Source organism: Oncorhynchus clarkii, chromosome 2 (genome assembly GCF_045791955.1).
Source record: "Oncorhynchus clarkii lewisi isolate Uvic-CL-2024 chromosome 2, UVic_Ocla_1.0, whole genome shotgun sequence".
Lineage (NCBI taxonomy): Eukaryota > Metazoa > Chordata > Actinopteri > Salmoniformes > Salmonidae > Oncorhynchus > Oncorhynchus clarkii.
In genome coordinates this window covers 69557168-69574804 of record NC_092148.1, presented here as the reverse complement: position 1 = coordinate 69574804, position 17637 = coordinate 69557168, and the positions used below count along the sequence as shown (strand labels likewise).

The following is a 17637-nucleotide window of genomic DNA, read 5'->3' as shown; positions in this document are numbered from 1 at the left end:
CTGGGGAGTACGTTTCATGATTAACTACTCATGCCAACCATATTCCCTCTTAAGAGAATTATCTTCGGTTATAGTCACAGCTGTGTATATTCCCCCTCAAGCCGATACCACGACGGCCCTCAAAGAACTACACTGGACCATATGCAAACTGGAAACCACATATCCTGAAGTCGCATTTATTGTAGCTGGGGATTTTAACAAAGTAAAAATTTACCGATGTCTTGCATCCGGACCAGCCAAACACCTTCTTTGCCCATTATCGAGGATAACACAGTGCCACTGACGCGGCCTGCTACCAAGGACTGTGCGCTCTCCTTCCCAGTGACCAACATTAGTAAGACACTTAAGCGTTTTAACCCTCGTAAGGCTGCCGGCCCAGTCCTCAGAGCATGCGCAGACCAGTTGGCTGGAGTTTATATGGACATATTTAATCTCTCCCTATCCCAGTCTGCTGTCCACACTTGTTTCAATATGTCCACCACTGTTCCTGTACCTAAGAAAGAAAAGGTAACTGAATTAAATGACTATAGCCTTTTAGCACTCACTTCTGTCATCATGAAGTGCTTTGATAGACTAGTTAAGGAGTATTTCACATCTACCTTACCTGACACCATAGACCCACTTCAATTTGCTTACCGCCCCAATAGATCCACAGATGATGCAATCGCCATCACACTGCACACTGCCCTATCCCATCTGGACAAGAGGAATACCTATGTAAGAATGCTGTTCTTTAACTATAGTTCAGCCTTCAACACCATAATACCCTCCAAGCTCATCCTTAAGCTCAGGGCCCTGGGTTTGAACCCCGTCCTGTGCAACTAGGTCCTGGACTTCCTGATGGGCTGCCCCCAGGTGGTGAAGGTAGGAAACAACACCTCCACTTCGCTGATGATCCTCAACACAGGGACCCCACAAAGGTGCGTGCTCAGCCCCCTCTTGTAATCCCTGTTCACCAATGACTGCGTGGCTACGCTTGCCTCCAACTCAATCATCAAGTTTGCATGACACAAAAGTAGTAGGCTTGATTACCAACAATGACGAGACAGCCTACAGGGAGGAGGTGAGGGCCCTGGGAGAATGGTGCCAGGAAAATAACCTCTTATTCAACATCAACAAAACAAAGGAGCTGATTGTGGACTTCAGGAAACAGCAGAGGGAGCATGCACCTATCCACATCGACGGGACAGAGGTGGAGAAGGTGGGAAGCTTCAAGTTCCTCGGCGTACACATCAATGATGTTCTGAAATCGTCCACCCACACAGGTAGTGTGGTGAAGAAGGTGCAACAGCTAAATAAATTTGGCTTGGCCCCTAAAACCCTCACAAAACTTTACAGATGCATAAACGCCCAGACCCTCAGGGCTCTCCAGAGGGTGGTGCGGTCTGCCCAACGCATCACCGGGGGCACAATACCTGCAGGACACCAAGAGCAGCCGAATTCACAGGAAGGCCAAAAAGATCATCAATTACAACAACCACCCAAGCCACGGCATGTTCACCCCTCTATCATCCAGAAGGTGAGGTCAAGACAGGTGCATCAAAGCTGGGACCGAGAGACTGAAAACCAGCTTTTATCTCAAGGCCATCAGACTGTTAAATAGCCATCACTAGCCGGCTTCCATCCGGTTACGTAGCACTGCACCTTAGAGGCTTCTGCCCTGTATACACAGACTTGGAATCACTGGCCACTTTAATAATTGAACACTAGTCACTTTAATAATGTTTAAACAATATTTACATACAGCTTTACTTATCTCATATGTATATACTGTATTCTATTATTTTGTATTTTAGTCAATGGCACTCTGAAATTGATCAATCTAATATTTATATATTTCTTAATTTCATTATTTTACTTTTAGATTAGTGTGTATTGTTGTGACCTGTTAGATACATCTGCACTGTTGGAGCTAGGAACACAAGCCATAAGCTACACCCACAATGTCACACACCCTGACCTTAGAGATCCTTATTATTCTCTATGTTTGGTTAGGTCAGGGTGTGACTCGGGTGGGAAAGTCTATTTCTTTGTTTTTGGCCGTGTGTGGTTCCCAATCAGAGGCAGATGTCTATCATTGTCTCTGATTGAGGATCATATTTAAGTTGTCATTTTCCTTATGGGTTTTGTGGGATCTTGTTTTCTTTTTAGTGTCTGTGCCTGACAGAACTGTTCGTTTTCGCTTTGTTATTTTGTTTAAGTGTTTTTTTTTTATAATAGGAATTATGAACACTTAGCACGCTGCGCTTTGGTCCACTCTTCCTAACACCAACGAGAGCAGTAACACACAATAACATCTGCTAAATATGTGTATGTCACCAATAACATCTGATTTGATTTGATTCGATTTTGACTCTTGCCATAATATGGACTTTTTATTTTACCAAATAGGGCTATCGTCTATATACCAACCCTACCTTGTCACAACACAACTGGCTGGCTTAAACGCATTAACAAGAAGGAAAGAAATTCCACAAATTAACTTTTAACAAGGCACACCTGTTAATTGAAATGCATTCCAGGTGACTACCTCATGAAGCTGGTTGAGAGAATGCCAAGAGTGTCCAAAGCTGTCATCAAGGTAAAGGGTGGTTACTTTGAAGAATCTCAAATATAAAATATATTTTGATTTGTTGAACACTTTTTTTGTTACTACATGATTCCATATGTGTTATTAAACAGTTTGTCTTCACTATTATTCTGCAATGTAAAAAAGAGTAAAAATAAAGAAAAACCTTGGAATGAGTAGGTGTGGCCAAACTTTTGACTGGTACTGTATGATAGTGGCCCTAACCGCTAGAACACCCCAGGTGATAATTAAACAAAACGTTGACAGTTTATTCGTACCCTTAAGATACACTAGACAAGTGTATGTTGTAGCATAGTGGAGACCAATATCTATCTTGGGTTATTAAGCTATATAGAACTGTATATATATATATATATATATATATATATATATATATATATATATATATATATATATATATATATATATATATATATATATATACACACACACACTGCTCAAAAAAATAAAGGGAACACTTAAACAACACAATGTAACTCCAAGTCAATCACACTTCTGTGAAATCAAACTGTCCACTTAGGAAGCAACACCGATTGACAATACATTTCACATGCTGTTTTGCAAATGGAATAGACAACAGGTGGAAATTATAGGCAATTAGCAAGACACCTCCAATAAAGGAGTGGTTCTGCAGGTGGTGACCACAGACCACTTCTCAGTTCCTATGCTTCCTGGCTGATGTTTTGGTCACTTTTGAATGCTGGCGGTGCTTTCTCACTAGTGGTAGCATGAGACGGAGTCTACAACCCACACAAGTGGCTCAGGTAGTGCAGCTCATCCAGGATGACACATCAATGCGAGCTGTGGCAAGAAGGTTTGCTGTGTCTGTCAGCGTAGTGTCCAGAGCATGGAGGCGCTACCAGGAGACAGGCCAGTACATCAGGAGACGTGGACGAGGCTGTAGGAGGGCAACAAACCAGCAGCAGGACCGCTACCTCCGCCTTTGTGCAAGGAGGAGCAGAAGGAGCACTGACAGAGAAATATATATACAGTGCCTTGCGAAAGTATTCGGCCCCCTTGAACTTTGCGACCTTTTGCCACATTTCAGGCTTCAAACATAAAGATATAAAACTGTATTTTTTTGTGAAGAATCAACAACAAGTGGGACACAATCATGAAGTGGAACAACATTTATTGGATATTTCAAACTTTTTTAACAAATCAAAAACTGAAAAATTGGGCGTGCAAAATTATTCAGCCCCCTTAAGTTAATACTTTGTAGCGCCACCTTTTGCTGCGATTACAGCTGTAAGTCGCTTGGGGTATGTCTCTATCAGTTTTGCACATCGAGAGACTGAAATTTTTTCCCATTTCTCCTTGCAAAACAGCTCGAGCTCAGTGAGGTTGGATGGAGAGCATTTGTGAACAGCAGTTTTCAGTTCTTTCCACAGATTCTCGATTGGATTCAGGTCTGGACTTTGACTTGGCCATTCTAACACCTGGATATGTTTATTTTTGAACCATTCCATTGTAGATTTTGCTTTATGTTTTGGATCATTGTCTTGTTGGAAAACAAATCTCCGTCCCAGTCTCAGGTCTTTTGCAGACTCCATCAGGTTTTCTTCCAGAATGGTCCTGTATTTGGCTCCATCCATCTTCCCATCAATTTTAACCATCTTCCCTGTCCCTGCTGAAGAAAAGCAGGCCCAAACCATGATGCTGCCACCACTATGTTTGACAGTGGGGATGGTGTGTTCAGTGTGATGAGCTGTGTTGCTTTTACGCCAAACATAACGTTTTGCATTGTTGCCAAAAAGTTCAATTTTGGTTTCATCTGACCAGAGCACCTTCTTCCACATGTTTGGTGTGTCTCCCAGGTGGCTTGTGGCAAACTTTAAACAACACTTTTTATGGATATCTTTAAGAAATGGCTTTCTTCTTGCCACTCTTCCATAAAGGCCAGATTTGTGCAATATACGACTGATTGTTGTCCTATGGACAGAGTCTCCCACCTCAGCTGTAGATCTCTGCAGTTCATCCAGAGTGATCATGGGCCTCTTGGCTGCATCTCTGATCAGTCTTCTCCTTGTATGAGCTGAAAGTTTAGAGGGACGGCCAGGTCTTGGTAGATTTGCAGTGGTCTGATACTCCTTCCATTTCAATATTATCGCTTGCACAGTGCTCCTTGGGATGTTTAAAGCTTGGGAAATCTTTTTGTATCCAAATCCGGCTTTAAACTTCTTCACAACAGTATCTCGGACCTGCCTGGTGTGTTCCTTGTTCTTCATGATGCTCTCTGCGCTTTTAACGGACCCCTGAGACTATCACAGTGCAGGTGCATTTATACGGAGACTTTATTACACACAGGTGGATTGTATTTATCATCATTAGTCATTTAGGTCAACATTGGATCATTCAGAGATCCTCACTGAACTGCTGGAGAGAGTTTGCTGCACTGAAAGTAAAGGGGCTGAATAATTTTGCACGCCCAATTTTTCAGTTTTTGATTTGTTAAAAAAGTTTGAAATATCCAATAAATGTCATTCCACTTCATGATTGTGTCCCACTTGTTGTTGAATCGTCACAAAAAAATACAGTTTAATATCTTTATGTTTGAAGCCTGAAGTGTGGCAAAAGGTCGCAAAGTTCAAGGGGGCCGAATACTTTCGCAAGGCACTGTATATGTATGTATATATATATATATATATATATATATATATACACATACATACACGGCTGTATATTTTTGTACATTTGAATGTTGCAGTAACAGGACCTAGGCCTAGCGTTTCGAGAGAGATCATCCTTTTGATTGCAAGCCTTGACCCCAATGACTAAACTAACCCCTATTGAGAGAAAGAGAACTGCTCATTTCCAGGGACTCATGAGGCTCATTTGAATATCTTGAAGCAGAGCAAAAATTCTCAGTGAAAAAAATATTTTGGACACCGCTGAACCCATAACGCAACCGTAAGCGAAAAGATATACCAATGCATTTGGTTTGTTATAATAGAGCCCTGTATCTTATCTAATCTGGTTATCTCCCTTAAGGTTCAGTAAACTAATAGTAATGTTTGGTTAGCGCTATCGGTACAGGGGAGTAGAGGCTTGCCTGCACACTGAATAGAGAATGTGGAGTCAGGGGAAAAAGAAGCTGATAGTCACCTCCTTAAGTCTGATAAGGGATGTGAACACACACTCACGCGTACCCATATCACACCCGCTTGCATTCATGTGTGCATATATGTGTGTTTGGTACAGTATATAAGATCAGTCCTGACCCAAGCTAAGGTGTATCCACCACTGGTTGTGATTTCAGGAGTGACCATGAAGTGTCTGGTTATTGTGCTGGTATGTGCTGTGCTCGCTGAGGGAATCCACAGGTTAGTACTCACTTTATTTATTTTTCACTCCATCCAGTTGCTCTTTTTCCCTAAATTCTCTCTAAAACACCATTTTCTTTTCTCATCTCTCATAGTCAATGATAACGCCTTGTCGCTCTCTCTACCTATTTGCATTTGCAGAATTCGACTTCATATCTGAGTGTATCTATGTTCTTGTTACCCTAGGATCCCTCTGGTGAAGCATAAGTCAATCCGTGAGAGAATGATGGAGAACGGAGAACGCCTGCCCTACCAAGACCCCGCTCTCAAATACTTTCCTGACGAGTTCGCTGGCTCCGCCACCATGTACATCAACAACTATGCCGACGTACGTACATGCTATAATACACAAGCTTATGGTCCATCTAGAATGTTACTCAATGTCCTGTCTATATCTGTCTATGTCCACACTAGTCTATTTTCATATTCCAGAATGAAATGTTATGATGTAGGCTAACGTAGAAAATGTGAATTGTAGGTCTAACTAGATAACAACCATGTCAAGATAACATCTAACTCCATGAAGTAGAGTCTAAACCACGCCAACCACTCTAGATCTGATGTGTTGTTGTATGAATGTATTAGCAGCACCTCTATCTTTTGTCAACTGTACCTTCCCTGTTGTGTTTTCCAGACCACCTACTATGGAGCCATCACCATCGGTACTCCCCCCCAGTCCTTCCAGGTGTTGTTTGACACTGGCTCTGCCAACCTGTGGGTTGACTCTGTACTCTGCAACACTCAGGCCTGCAGTGAGTACAGCTGGATAGCTTCATGACAATATTACAACTATCTACTATGTGTATCAATTACCTACTACTTCCTCAACATTAAATGTTACTAACTGTACTACTACAACAGTACTTCTACTACTATCAGAGATATTTAAGTCCAATATCACTTCTACACACTTCCCAGATAAATACATTGTAGAGAGTATATTTCCTCTAAGTTGTTTGTGTCCCTTCCTCCTGCAGACAGCCACACAAAGTTCAACCCCCAGCAGTCGTCCACCTACTCAGCTAATGGGGAAACTTTCTACCTGCCCTACGGAACTGGCAGTCTCAGTGGAGTCTTCGGATATGACACCGTCAACGTGAGTCCCACCATAACAACCTTACAAATACTTAACTACTTCTACCACAGTTATTCTTCACTACATGCAATAAAAAGCCACAACAGATACAGCCATGTACATGTACTTCCATTCTAATAAAACCAGTGTTTCCATGATGCTGAGTGAGTGTGTTGTTTGTCACTTCTTTAGGTCGGTGGTATTTTCATCAACCACCAGGAGATTGGTCTGAGTACTGACGAGCCAGGTCAGACCTTTGTTGTGGCCCAGTTTGATGGTATCCTTGGCATGTCCTACCCTTCCATCTCAGCCGGACAAGAGACTCCCTTCATGGACAACATCATGTCACTGAACCTTCTAAAGGCTAACATATTTGCATTCTACCTGACCAGGTCAGTACTCCTACCATCACTTATACCACAAATATACCACTACTTACCACACACATACCACTACTTACAACAAATATACCACTACCCCTACTTACCACACTTATACCACTACCCCTACTTACCACACTACTCCAAATTACCACACATATACCACTACTTACCACACATATACCACTACCCCTACTTACCACACAAATACAACTACTTCTACTTACCACACATATACCACTACCCCTACTTAACACAAATATACAACTACCTCTACTTACCACACATATACAACTACCACACATATACAACTACTTCTACTTACCACACATATACCACTACCCCTACTTACCACACATATACCACTACCACTACTTACCACACATATACCACTACTTACCACACATATACCACTACCACTACTAACCACACATATACCACTACTTACCACACATATACCACTACAGATGTCAGACTACTTACCACACATATACCACTGGACCACCATATACCACTACAGATGTCAGAAAGAGGAAAATAATCCTGCAGAAGGAGGATTTGAATATTTGAAGAATGATTTAGAACTGTTCCAGTGGGCAGCTGGAAGTGTGTTTGTACACAAAGCAGTACCATACCTACATTCTACCTTATGTAGGCTACGTGAAGGCTACGGCGTCTCGTGTTCACTCTGACGTGGATTAGAATAAACGGCCATATTCTTAGGGGGTAGATGTATTTTCATTAGAGAAAATATGTTGTTTTACATGAACTGTTTTATTATATATGTTGAAGGAAAGCAATAGGCAGAATTAATCACCGTTTTCCTCAAATCCTGTGTGATCCAGCGGTTACAGCCACTGACCCCGGTACATACATGTCAGAGTCGGCATGGGTTCAAATTAGGCCCACTGCCCTTTGACTCATGGATCAATGTCTATTTTTGACACATTCATTTTGCGTGGTTACATGATTAAAACAGAAACAACTCAATGGTTAACAGTTCAGGAATTAATTCAGTTGTTAAGTTTAGGGCTATGGTTTGGGGAAGGCTTAAAACAAAATAAAACAAAATGAAGGGCCTATGTATCATCAGTATTCAGAATATTCTTAACGCTCGCTAGAACATTGTGATCTGCCATAAGCAGCTCACTCCGAACCTCATGAGTTTGCATCCAATGCTGAGTGATCTAGTGACCAGTCTGAGACGACATTAGACCAACAAGTTAATTACATTTTTAAAAAATGTTTTCAAGAAGTAAAACAAATAGTCAGATTTTTTACACAAAGAAGAGTATCTCAGCTCAACTAAATTGTCTTTGGATAGGCTCAAATGTATAAACATATTGACAGCTTTAAGAAATGAAATATTAAAAAGGCACACAGTACAGGCTTCCAATTCACACCAAGGACTAGAACTATAATCACAAATAATACATAGCCGAACTATAAAACACGGACAAGCGTCCACCCTGGAGGAAGGTTTATCGTTCTACTGTAGGCCTACATCTGTCAATCAGATGATGGCCCAACTCAGCTCATCAACTCAGCCAGGGAAATGTAATAATGGAGGCTAACTAATGGGTAGCCTTCAAAATGTAACCTAGTGGAATAATCAAAAACAAGGGACCTATTGCAGCCATCGATGGCACTTACATTATCATCAGCTGATGTCCCGTTAAATTATCGGTACGCTCTAAATTCACCCGCACAACTGATCTCAATAGCGACCATTAATGTTCACTTCATTGCAGCTCCCTAAAAGACGATATCAGTGTTACCTTAGTCCTGCTTGCAACCAAAGTGTTTCAAGATATGTTCACCCTCTGGTTGGTATTGTAATCAGAACAACAGAGTACTTTTTGAACAGACTACAGGTGATTTATCCATTTGACAATTATTTCATACAAAATAAATAAAGTATCTACTGTGGGAATTTACCTGACACTAATGCTGGTGTAGCCCTTAGTTACAATTTTATTGGTTTCCTATTTATGTTATCCAAAAGTGTCTGATATGGTCATTTATTATTAAGATCGCAGGGTAAAATATCCCTAGACTGTCCATATTTAAAATGTGTAAATAAATCTAGTATATTGGGGGATTTAGTTATTTGTGCCAGAAAGTTGTGGGCCGGAATTGAACCAACGCCAACATGGTAGGCTTATATGTGTGAGCTGACGTCAGCAACCGTAACCCACACCACCCTACCAGACCCCACGATTGAACTACATTTTGAACAGAGGATACAATTGAAGCGTGTATGTCATAGCCTAGATGAGACCAACATCTATCTTGTGTTGTTATGCTATATAAAATGACAGTTGTTGATATGTATGGCTGCATTTCAAATGCAGTAATATGACCTAGGCATGGTGTTTCACTGAAAAATTTAGACATTTATTTTGAAACCAAGTTCTGATCCCAATGACTCAAATGCCCCAGCATGGAGATAAAGACAACTGCTCTTTTTACAGGGACCCACACGGCTCATTTGTATTTCCTGATGCAGCAGGAAAATGAGCAGTGACAAAAAAGTGATCAAGTTAAGATCTGACATCCCTACCACCACTTACTTACCACACGTATAATGTACTGCTACCGGACCTCAATATAAAATACACACAGATATCACAGAACCGTCTGCAGGGCAATGTGTTCGCTTTCTCGATGAACAGGTGATATATTTTAATAATGTACTTATTTATTTATGTACATAATCAACGTTATATTCATTATTCCTGCTCCAGAAACTAAATCACTGATATAAGACATAAGATTTTTGAGAAGAAAAGTGTCTTCTGTGAAGAGTGAACCATCTTCTTGCCAACTGCCTTCTATCTTTGTAAAATTGTTTGATGGCTTTAAAAAAATTCTGTGCAGGGACGGCCAGCAGGGCAGTGAGCTGTCGTTCGGAGAAGTGGACAACACCAAGTATCAGGGTCAGATCTACTGGACCCCCGTCACCGCCCAGACATACTGGCAGATCGGCATCCAAGGGTCAGGATCAACCACACCAACTAAACACACTTAACCATACACTGACATCAGAACCACTAAGAGCCTGCAAAAGCTGGGGTGAAAAACTCCTTTAGGAAGTTTTTAAAAAATGTCTAAGGCCGCTGTCAATGCTTGTCTGCCTGCCTGCCTGCCTGCCTGCCTGCCTGTCTGTCTGCCTGTCTGTCTGCCTGCCTGTCTGCCTGCCTGTCTGCCTGCCTGTCTGCCTGCCTGTCTGTCTGTCTGCCTGCCTGCCTGTCTGTCTGCCTGTCTAACACTAACCCTTGTACATCTCCAGATTCCAGATCAACGGTCAGGAGACAGGGTGGTGTGGGCAGGGCTGCCAGGCCATCGTGGATACAGGCACCTCCATGCTGACTGCACCCAAACAGATCATGGGAACGCTGATGCAGTCCATTGGAGCCCAGCAGGACCAGTATGGACAGGTAGCAGGAAACCATTATAAACCATAACAGACCAGTACTAACTGACACCATAAAACAGTGTGATCCAGAAAGTAGAAGTTGGGAAAACCAGTGCAGACCAGAGTAAACCAGTACAGGGATGTTTTGTGTCACTCATGTCTGTGAATTGTTTGTTGATGCAGTACACAGTGAACTGTAACCAGATCAACAGCCTGCCTACTCTCACCTTCACCATCAATGGAGTCAACTTCCCCCTGCCGCCATCTGCATACATTCAGCAGGTAAGTTAGTGTGTCGTGTGTGTTTGTGTGTGTGTGACCCTCTATGACTGATGTTAGGATAATGAAGGCCATAAGCCTTGTGTCAGTAGTGCATGTGCATGCATGTTTATCTGTGTGTGTGTGTATTGCACTCAACATGCGTGTTCTCCTCTCTATCCAGAACAACCAGGGTGGGTACCAGTTCTGCTTCGTGGGGATCATCCCCACCTACCTGCCGTCCCAGAACGGACAGCCCCTGTGGATTTTGGGAGATGTATTCCTCAGGGAGTACTACTCCGTCTACGACCGCACAAACAACCAAGTGGGCTTTGCCACCGCAGCCTAAATCTGACCAACATGACCATGACCGCAAACCAACGCAGACACCGACCGTTCTTAGAAGTCTACCACCCCAAACCTCACACAGAATCTATTCCACCTCTGGCCATTCTAGAACATCAATCACCAATGGCAATATTCTGAATCACTCATAACAACCACTCTGGTTATTTTAGAACACATATTACCCATGGCAACCACTCTGGTCATTATAATACACATATTACCCATGGCAACCACTCTGGTCATTATAATACACATATTACCCATGGCAACCACTGTGGGTCAGTTTGGCTTTGGTCCAGTGTGGTTAAAGCAAGCATCGACATCATTGGGTTAAAGCTGTGGTCTTTGTTAGATGACATCTGCTAATATATTCAGTTGAGCTGTAAGGTTGTTTCCTTTCTACTCTGGCATTGCAACGACAACCTCCTAGTTCCCAGACAACATCGGATGTGAACACAGGTTCAGCCATGTTGTTGATTGCATCATGATAATGAGTGAAAAAGTAAATGACTTACAGAAACACAGTGAAATATGAAAATATGATTTTGGACACTTAAATGCATTTCATCTCAAGACTGGATGTATTTGGTGTTTGTTTAGCTTCCATGTAGACTAAATAAACTATTGAAGTGCACAATAATCGTGTTTGTTTTGAATCACTGTATTTGACACATCAAGCTCATGATGCCTGTAAGACTGAAATCACACCTCACATTCACCACTGACTGTTACCAGAAACTGAAACAAAAAACAACAAGAGCAGCTTTACCCAATTGGAGCCTGTAACTATATCCAACCATCTACACATCATACATGTAGAAATAACTTAATATCACAGAGTCAAATATGCCATCTGTTAAATGGCATTAAGACCGAAGTATCCTCAGGAGAGCAGAAGCACTGTATACTGTGAGATGGACTTTAATGAAAGCTTCAACATTTCACTTCTGCTTAAGAGCTCTTATCTCTGTAGCATGGTCAGCGACCGGTGTGTGTGTGGATGTGTATGCATACAAGTGTGTTTTTGTCTCTACACACACCATCATCAACTGGCTTAAACTGTTTGTCAGGAGCAGAGATAGCAGACACGTACACCCACATTTGTGACACACACACACCAGTTTGTGATTTCACCCCCAGTCCTCATGTACCTGACCCCTCCACCCTTCAAAGAGGAGCATCTCTGACTCATGTCCACACAGATTGCTCCGACCCTGGGGAAGCCTGCTCTGAGATATGGCCTGTCACGGTCTGTCTGGGTCTGTGCCTCATTCACCAGACACAAGAACTCACACACCCTCCATCTATTGCTTTGCTCTCTAAGCAGACAGAGGAGTTCAGCACTATTCTCGATTATTCCAGGTCCCCAGTTTACAGACACAACAGTGCATAAATGTGTTCATCATACTTTTTCTTAGTTTCTATAAAACCTCTGTATATCTGTGGTCCATTAGTTCAAACAGAGGCTCAACTCTCTACTCAGCTCTCTACTCCATTAGTAAGAGACTGTGTGAGGATCAGAGGGAAATTGTAAGGGGTGCGTAACTGGTGGCAGGGTAGTCAAACGCAGGAGAGCAGAACTTGGTGAATAGCCAAAGCAGTTTAATATATAAAACTAACGGCATACAAAACAAACACATGGGTACATGGGTACAAAACCCGTAGCGCACCAGTAACAAATAGCACAAGTACTTACAAAATAATCATCAAATAAAATAGTGTTTATATAGCCCTTCGTACATCAGCTGATATCTCAAAGTGCTGTACAGAAACCCAGCCTAAAACCCCAAACAGCAAGCAATGCAGGTGTAGAAGCACGGTTGCTAGGAAAAACTCACTAGAAAGGCCAAAACCTAGGAAGAAACCTAGGAAGAAACCTAGAGAAGAACCAGGCTATGAGGGGTGGCCAGTCCTCTTCTGGCTGTGCCGGGTGGAGATTATAACAGAACATGGCCAAGATGGTGAAATGAAAAAATAATCAATTCCCGACAAGGACATGGGGAAACAGAGGGAAAATATACAAATTGTAATTAGGGAATTGAAACGAGGTATGTGTGAAAACAAGACAAAACAAACAGAACATGAAAAACGGATCGGCGATGGCTAGAAGACCGGTGACGTCGACCGCTGAACACCGCCCGTACAAGGAGAGGAACCGACTTCGGAAGAAGTCGTGACAGTAACCCCCCTCCCCCTTGACACGCGGCTCCAGCAGCGCGCCGACACCGGCCTCGGTGACGACCCGGAGATGCAGGGCAATCCGGAAGGAGACGGTGGAAATCCCGCAGCATAGAAGGGTCCAACATGTCCTCCGGAACACATGTCCTCCGGAACACAGCATCTCTCCTCCGGATCGTACCCCTCCCAGTCTACGAGGTACTGAAGGCCCCTCGCCCGACGTCTCAAATCCAAGATGGATCGAACGGAGTACGCCGGGGACCCCTCGATGTCCAGAGGGGGCGGAGGAAACTCCCGCAGCCACCACCGGCCTGAGGAGAGACACATGGAACGAGGGGTTAACGCGGTAATCGGGGGGAAACTGTAACCTATAACATACCTTGTTCACTCTCCTCAGGACTTTAAATGGTCCCACAAACCGCAGACTCAGCTTCCGGCAGGGCAGGCGGCGGGGCAGGTTTCCGGGTCGAGAGCCAAACCACCACAGGAGCCTCGGTCTGACTCTGATGCCAAGGAGCCAGAACCGGCTGATACACCAATACACACTGGAAAGGAGAGAGGTGAGTGGCGGAGTGGCGGAGCGAGTTCTGGGCCATCTCTGCCCAGGGCACGAACGCTGCCCACTCCCCCGGCCGGTCCTGGCAATAAGACCTCAGAAACCTACCCACATCCTAGTTAACTCTCTCCACCTGCCCGTTACTCTCGGGGCGAAAACGTGAGGCAAGGCTGACCGAGACCCCCAGACGTTCCATGAATGCCCTCCAGACCATCGACGTGAACTGGGGACCCCGATCAGACACTATATTCTCAGGCATCCCATAGTGCCGGAAGATGTGAGTAAACAGGGCCTCCGCAGTCTGTAGGGCCGTAGGGAGACCGGGCAAAGGGACGAGACGACAGGACTTAGAAAAACGACCAGGATCATGGTGTAACCCTGTGAAGGTGGAAGATCGGTTATAAAATCCACCGACAGGTGCGACCGAGGCCATTGCGGAACGGGTAAGGGTTGTAACACCTCTGGGCAGGTGCTTAGGAGCCTTACACTGGGTGCACACCGAGCAGGAGGAAACATAAACCCTCACATCCTTAGCCAAAGTTGGCCACTAGTACTTCCCACTAAGACAGCGCACCGTCCGACCGATCCCAGGATGACCAGAGGGTGACGTGTGGGCCCAATAGATCAGCCGGTCGCGGACAGCAGACGGAACGTACAGATGCCCAGCTGGACACTGGGGGGGAGTGGGCTCTGCACGTGACGCCCGCTCAATGGTCGCGTCCAGCGCCCACACTACCGGCGGCACCAAGCAAGAGGCTGGGAGTATGGGAGTGGGATCCTTTGGTCGCTCCTCTGTGTCATACTGCCGGGACAGTGAGTCTGCCTTAAACTTCTGGGAACCTGGTCTGTACGAAAGGGTGAAAACAAAACGGGTGAAAAACATGGCCCACCTTGCCTGGCGAGGGTTCAGTCTCCTCGCTGCCCGGATGTACTCCAGATTGCGGTGGTCAGTCCAGATGAGAAAAGGGTGTTTAGCCCACTCAAGCCAATGTCTCCACGCCTTCAAGGCCTTGACGACAGCCAACAGCTCGCGGTCCCCCACGTCATAGTTTTGCTCAGCCGGGCTGAGCTTCTTCGAGAAGAAGGCACAGGGGCGGAGCTTCGGTGGCATACCCGAGCGCTGAGAGAGCACCGCTCCTATCCCAGCCTCGGACGCGCCCACCTCCACTATGAACGCCAAAGAGGGATCCGGATGGGCGCTGAGGTAAACAGAGCCCTTAGTTGCCCAAAAGCCCTGTCCACCTCAACTGACCACTGCAGACGTACAGGACCTCCCTTCAGCAGTGAGGTAATGGGAGCAGCCAGCTGACCAAAATCCTGGATAAATCTCTGGTAGTAATTGGCAAACCCTAAAAAAATCGCTGCACCTCCTTTACCTTGGTGGGAGTCAGCCAATAGCGCACGGCTGAAATGCGGTCACTCTCCATCTCCACCCCTGATGTGGAAATGTGATACCCTAAGAAGGACACGGCTTGCTGAAAGAACAGGCATTTCTCAGCCTGGACATACAGGTCATGCTCCAACAGTCGTCCAAGTATCCTGCGCACCAAAGACACATGCTCGGTGCGTTTAGCGGAGTATATCGATATATACCAATACACCCTGCCCGTGCAGGTCCCTGAAAATCTCGTCTACAAAGGATTGGAAGACTGATGGAGCATTCATCAACCCATATGGCATGACTAGGTACTCATAATGCCCTGAGGTGGTACTAAATGCCGTCTTCCACTTATCTCCCTCCCGGATACGCACCTGGTGGTATTCGCTCCTGAGATCCAGTTTTGTGAAGAAGCGCACCCCGTGCATTGACTAAATCGCAGTGGCGATAAGAGGTAACTGTACCTTACCGTGATTTGATTGTGACCTCTATAGTCAATGCACGGGCACAGACCTCCATCCTTCTTCACAAAAAAGAAACTTGAGGTGAAGTGGAGGACCGAATGTACCTCCAACGCAGGTATTCGGAGACATATGTCTCCATAGACACTGTCTCCGCTTGTGACAGTGGATACACGTGACTCCTGGGAAGTACAGCGTCTACCAGGAGATTTTTCACACAATCCCCTCGATGGGGTGGTAATTGAGTCTCCTTATTACAGAAGGCGAGAGCCAAATCGGCATATTCGGGGGGTAGCACCAACGGAAACCCCTACACACCTCCCTGAGCACTCTCGCGACCACCCCGTGAGAGCCCTCTGTTTCCATGAAATGGTGGGGTCATGACGAGCCAACCAGTGAAGGCCCAGTACCACGGGAAACGCAGGAGAAAGAGACTGATTTGCTCCTCATGACTCCCCTGCGTCACCATGGCCAGGGAGATAGTGGCTTCCCTGATTAGACCGGACCCCCATGGTCGACTATCCAGAGCGTGTACTGGGAAAGGTCTAACCACAGGAATAATGGGGATCGCTAAACTAAGAGCGAGTGCTCTGTCAATAAAATTCCCAGCTGCGCCTGAATTGACAAGCGCCTTATGCTGGGAATCCGGGGAAAATCAGAAAAACAAATAGGTACAAACAGTTGGACAACAGAGGACTCTGGATGAGAGTGGTGCACACTCTCCTGGGGTGACGCCAGAGTGCCCTGCCTGCTGCAGGTCCACAAGCTGATCCAACGTGATGGTGGTGTCTCTTCAGGCCAAATCCCTATGTACGTCCTCGCGCAGACTGCAACGGTAGTGGTCGATCAGGGCCCTGTCATTCCATCCCGCGCCGGCAGCCAGAGTCCTAAACTCCAGGGCAAAATCCTGGGCGCTCCTCGTCTCCTGCCTCAGCTGGAAGAGGCGCTCACCCACCGCTCTATCTTTGTTCGGGTGGTCAAAGGTGCCCAGGTATAGGTCCAGCTGTAACAGGAAACCCTAACACCGTGCCGCCGTCCCATCATACTCCCCGGGAAGGGCGAGAAACATCCCACTGGGACCGGTTGAAGGAGGAGAGAGTAGTGGAGGTTCGGGTTGCGTTGTTGAAGTCGCTGGAGGACCTCCCTGTCTCTCCCAACAGTCCAGGGTCTGGATAACTTGATCCATGATGGCGCCGAGATGGTGGATTACTTTCGCTTGCTCCTGGATGCGCTCCTCGGCCCCTATACCAGGGGCACCTGTTCCTGCTGACTCCATAGGTGGTCGGGTATTCTGTAAGGGGTGCGTAACTGATGGCAGGGAAGTCAAACGCAGGAGAGCAGAACTTGGTGTATAGCCGGTGCAGTTTAATATATAAAACTAACAGCATACCAAACAACAAACACATGGGTAAAAAACCCGTAGCGCACCAGTAACACATAGCACGAGTACTTACAAAATTAACAATTCCCAACAAGGACATGGGGGAAACAGAGGGAACATATACAACATGTAATTAGGGAATTGAAACCAGGTGTGTGTGAAAACAAGACAAAACAAATGGAGCATGAAAAATGGATCGGCGATGGCTAGAAGACCGGTGACGTTGACCGCCGAACACCGCCCGAACAAGGAGAGGAACCGACTGACAGAAATGCTGCATTGCAGGTTTTC

General features: G+C 45.1%; 2 protein-coding genes across 3 annotated transcripts in view; one reads left to right on the top strand and one right to left on the bottom strand.

Annotated features, from left to right (window-relative positions):
* LOC139382313 (C-Jun-amino-terminal kinase-interacting protein 2-like) overlaps window positions 1-17637 on the bottom strand; it is a 140074-nt gene that overhangs the window by 61288 nt on the left and 61149 nt on the right. The window lies entirely within an intron of this gene.
* On the top strand, window positions 5830-12029 carry LOC139382308 (gastricsin-like). The gene is made up of 9 exons (XM_071126206.1): window positions 5830-5913; window positions 6100-6241; window positions 6548-6665; window positions 6891-7009; window positions 7181-7380; window positions 10249-10365; window positions 10661-10808; window positions 10970-11068; window positions 11229-12029. Exons 1-9 carry the CDS (start codon window positions 5858-5860, stop codon window positions 11391-11393), a joined length of 1164 nt encoding a protein of 387 aa, XP_070982307.1. The 5' UTR covers window positions 5830-5857; the 3' UTR covers window positions 11394-12029.

Excerpts from the sequence above, each read along its gene's own strand:
- LOC139382308 (XM_071126206.1), top strand. The coding sequence starts at position 5,858 with ATGAAGTGTCTGGTTATTGTGCTGGTATGTGCTGTGCTCGCTGAGGGA. Across the intron at positions 6,666-6,890 it reads CTGCAACACTCAGGCCTGCA|ACAGCCACACAAAGTTCAAC; the intron begins GTGAGTACAGCT and ends TTCCTCCTGCAG. Across the intron at positions 7,010-7,180 it reads TCGGATATGACACCGTCAAC|GTCGGTGGTATTTTCATCAA; the intron begins GTGAGTCCCACC and ends TCACTTCTTTAG.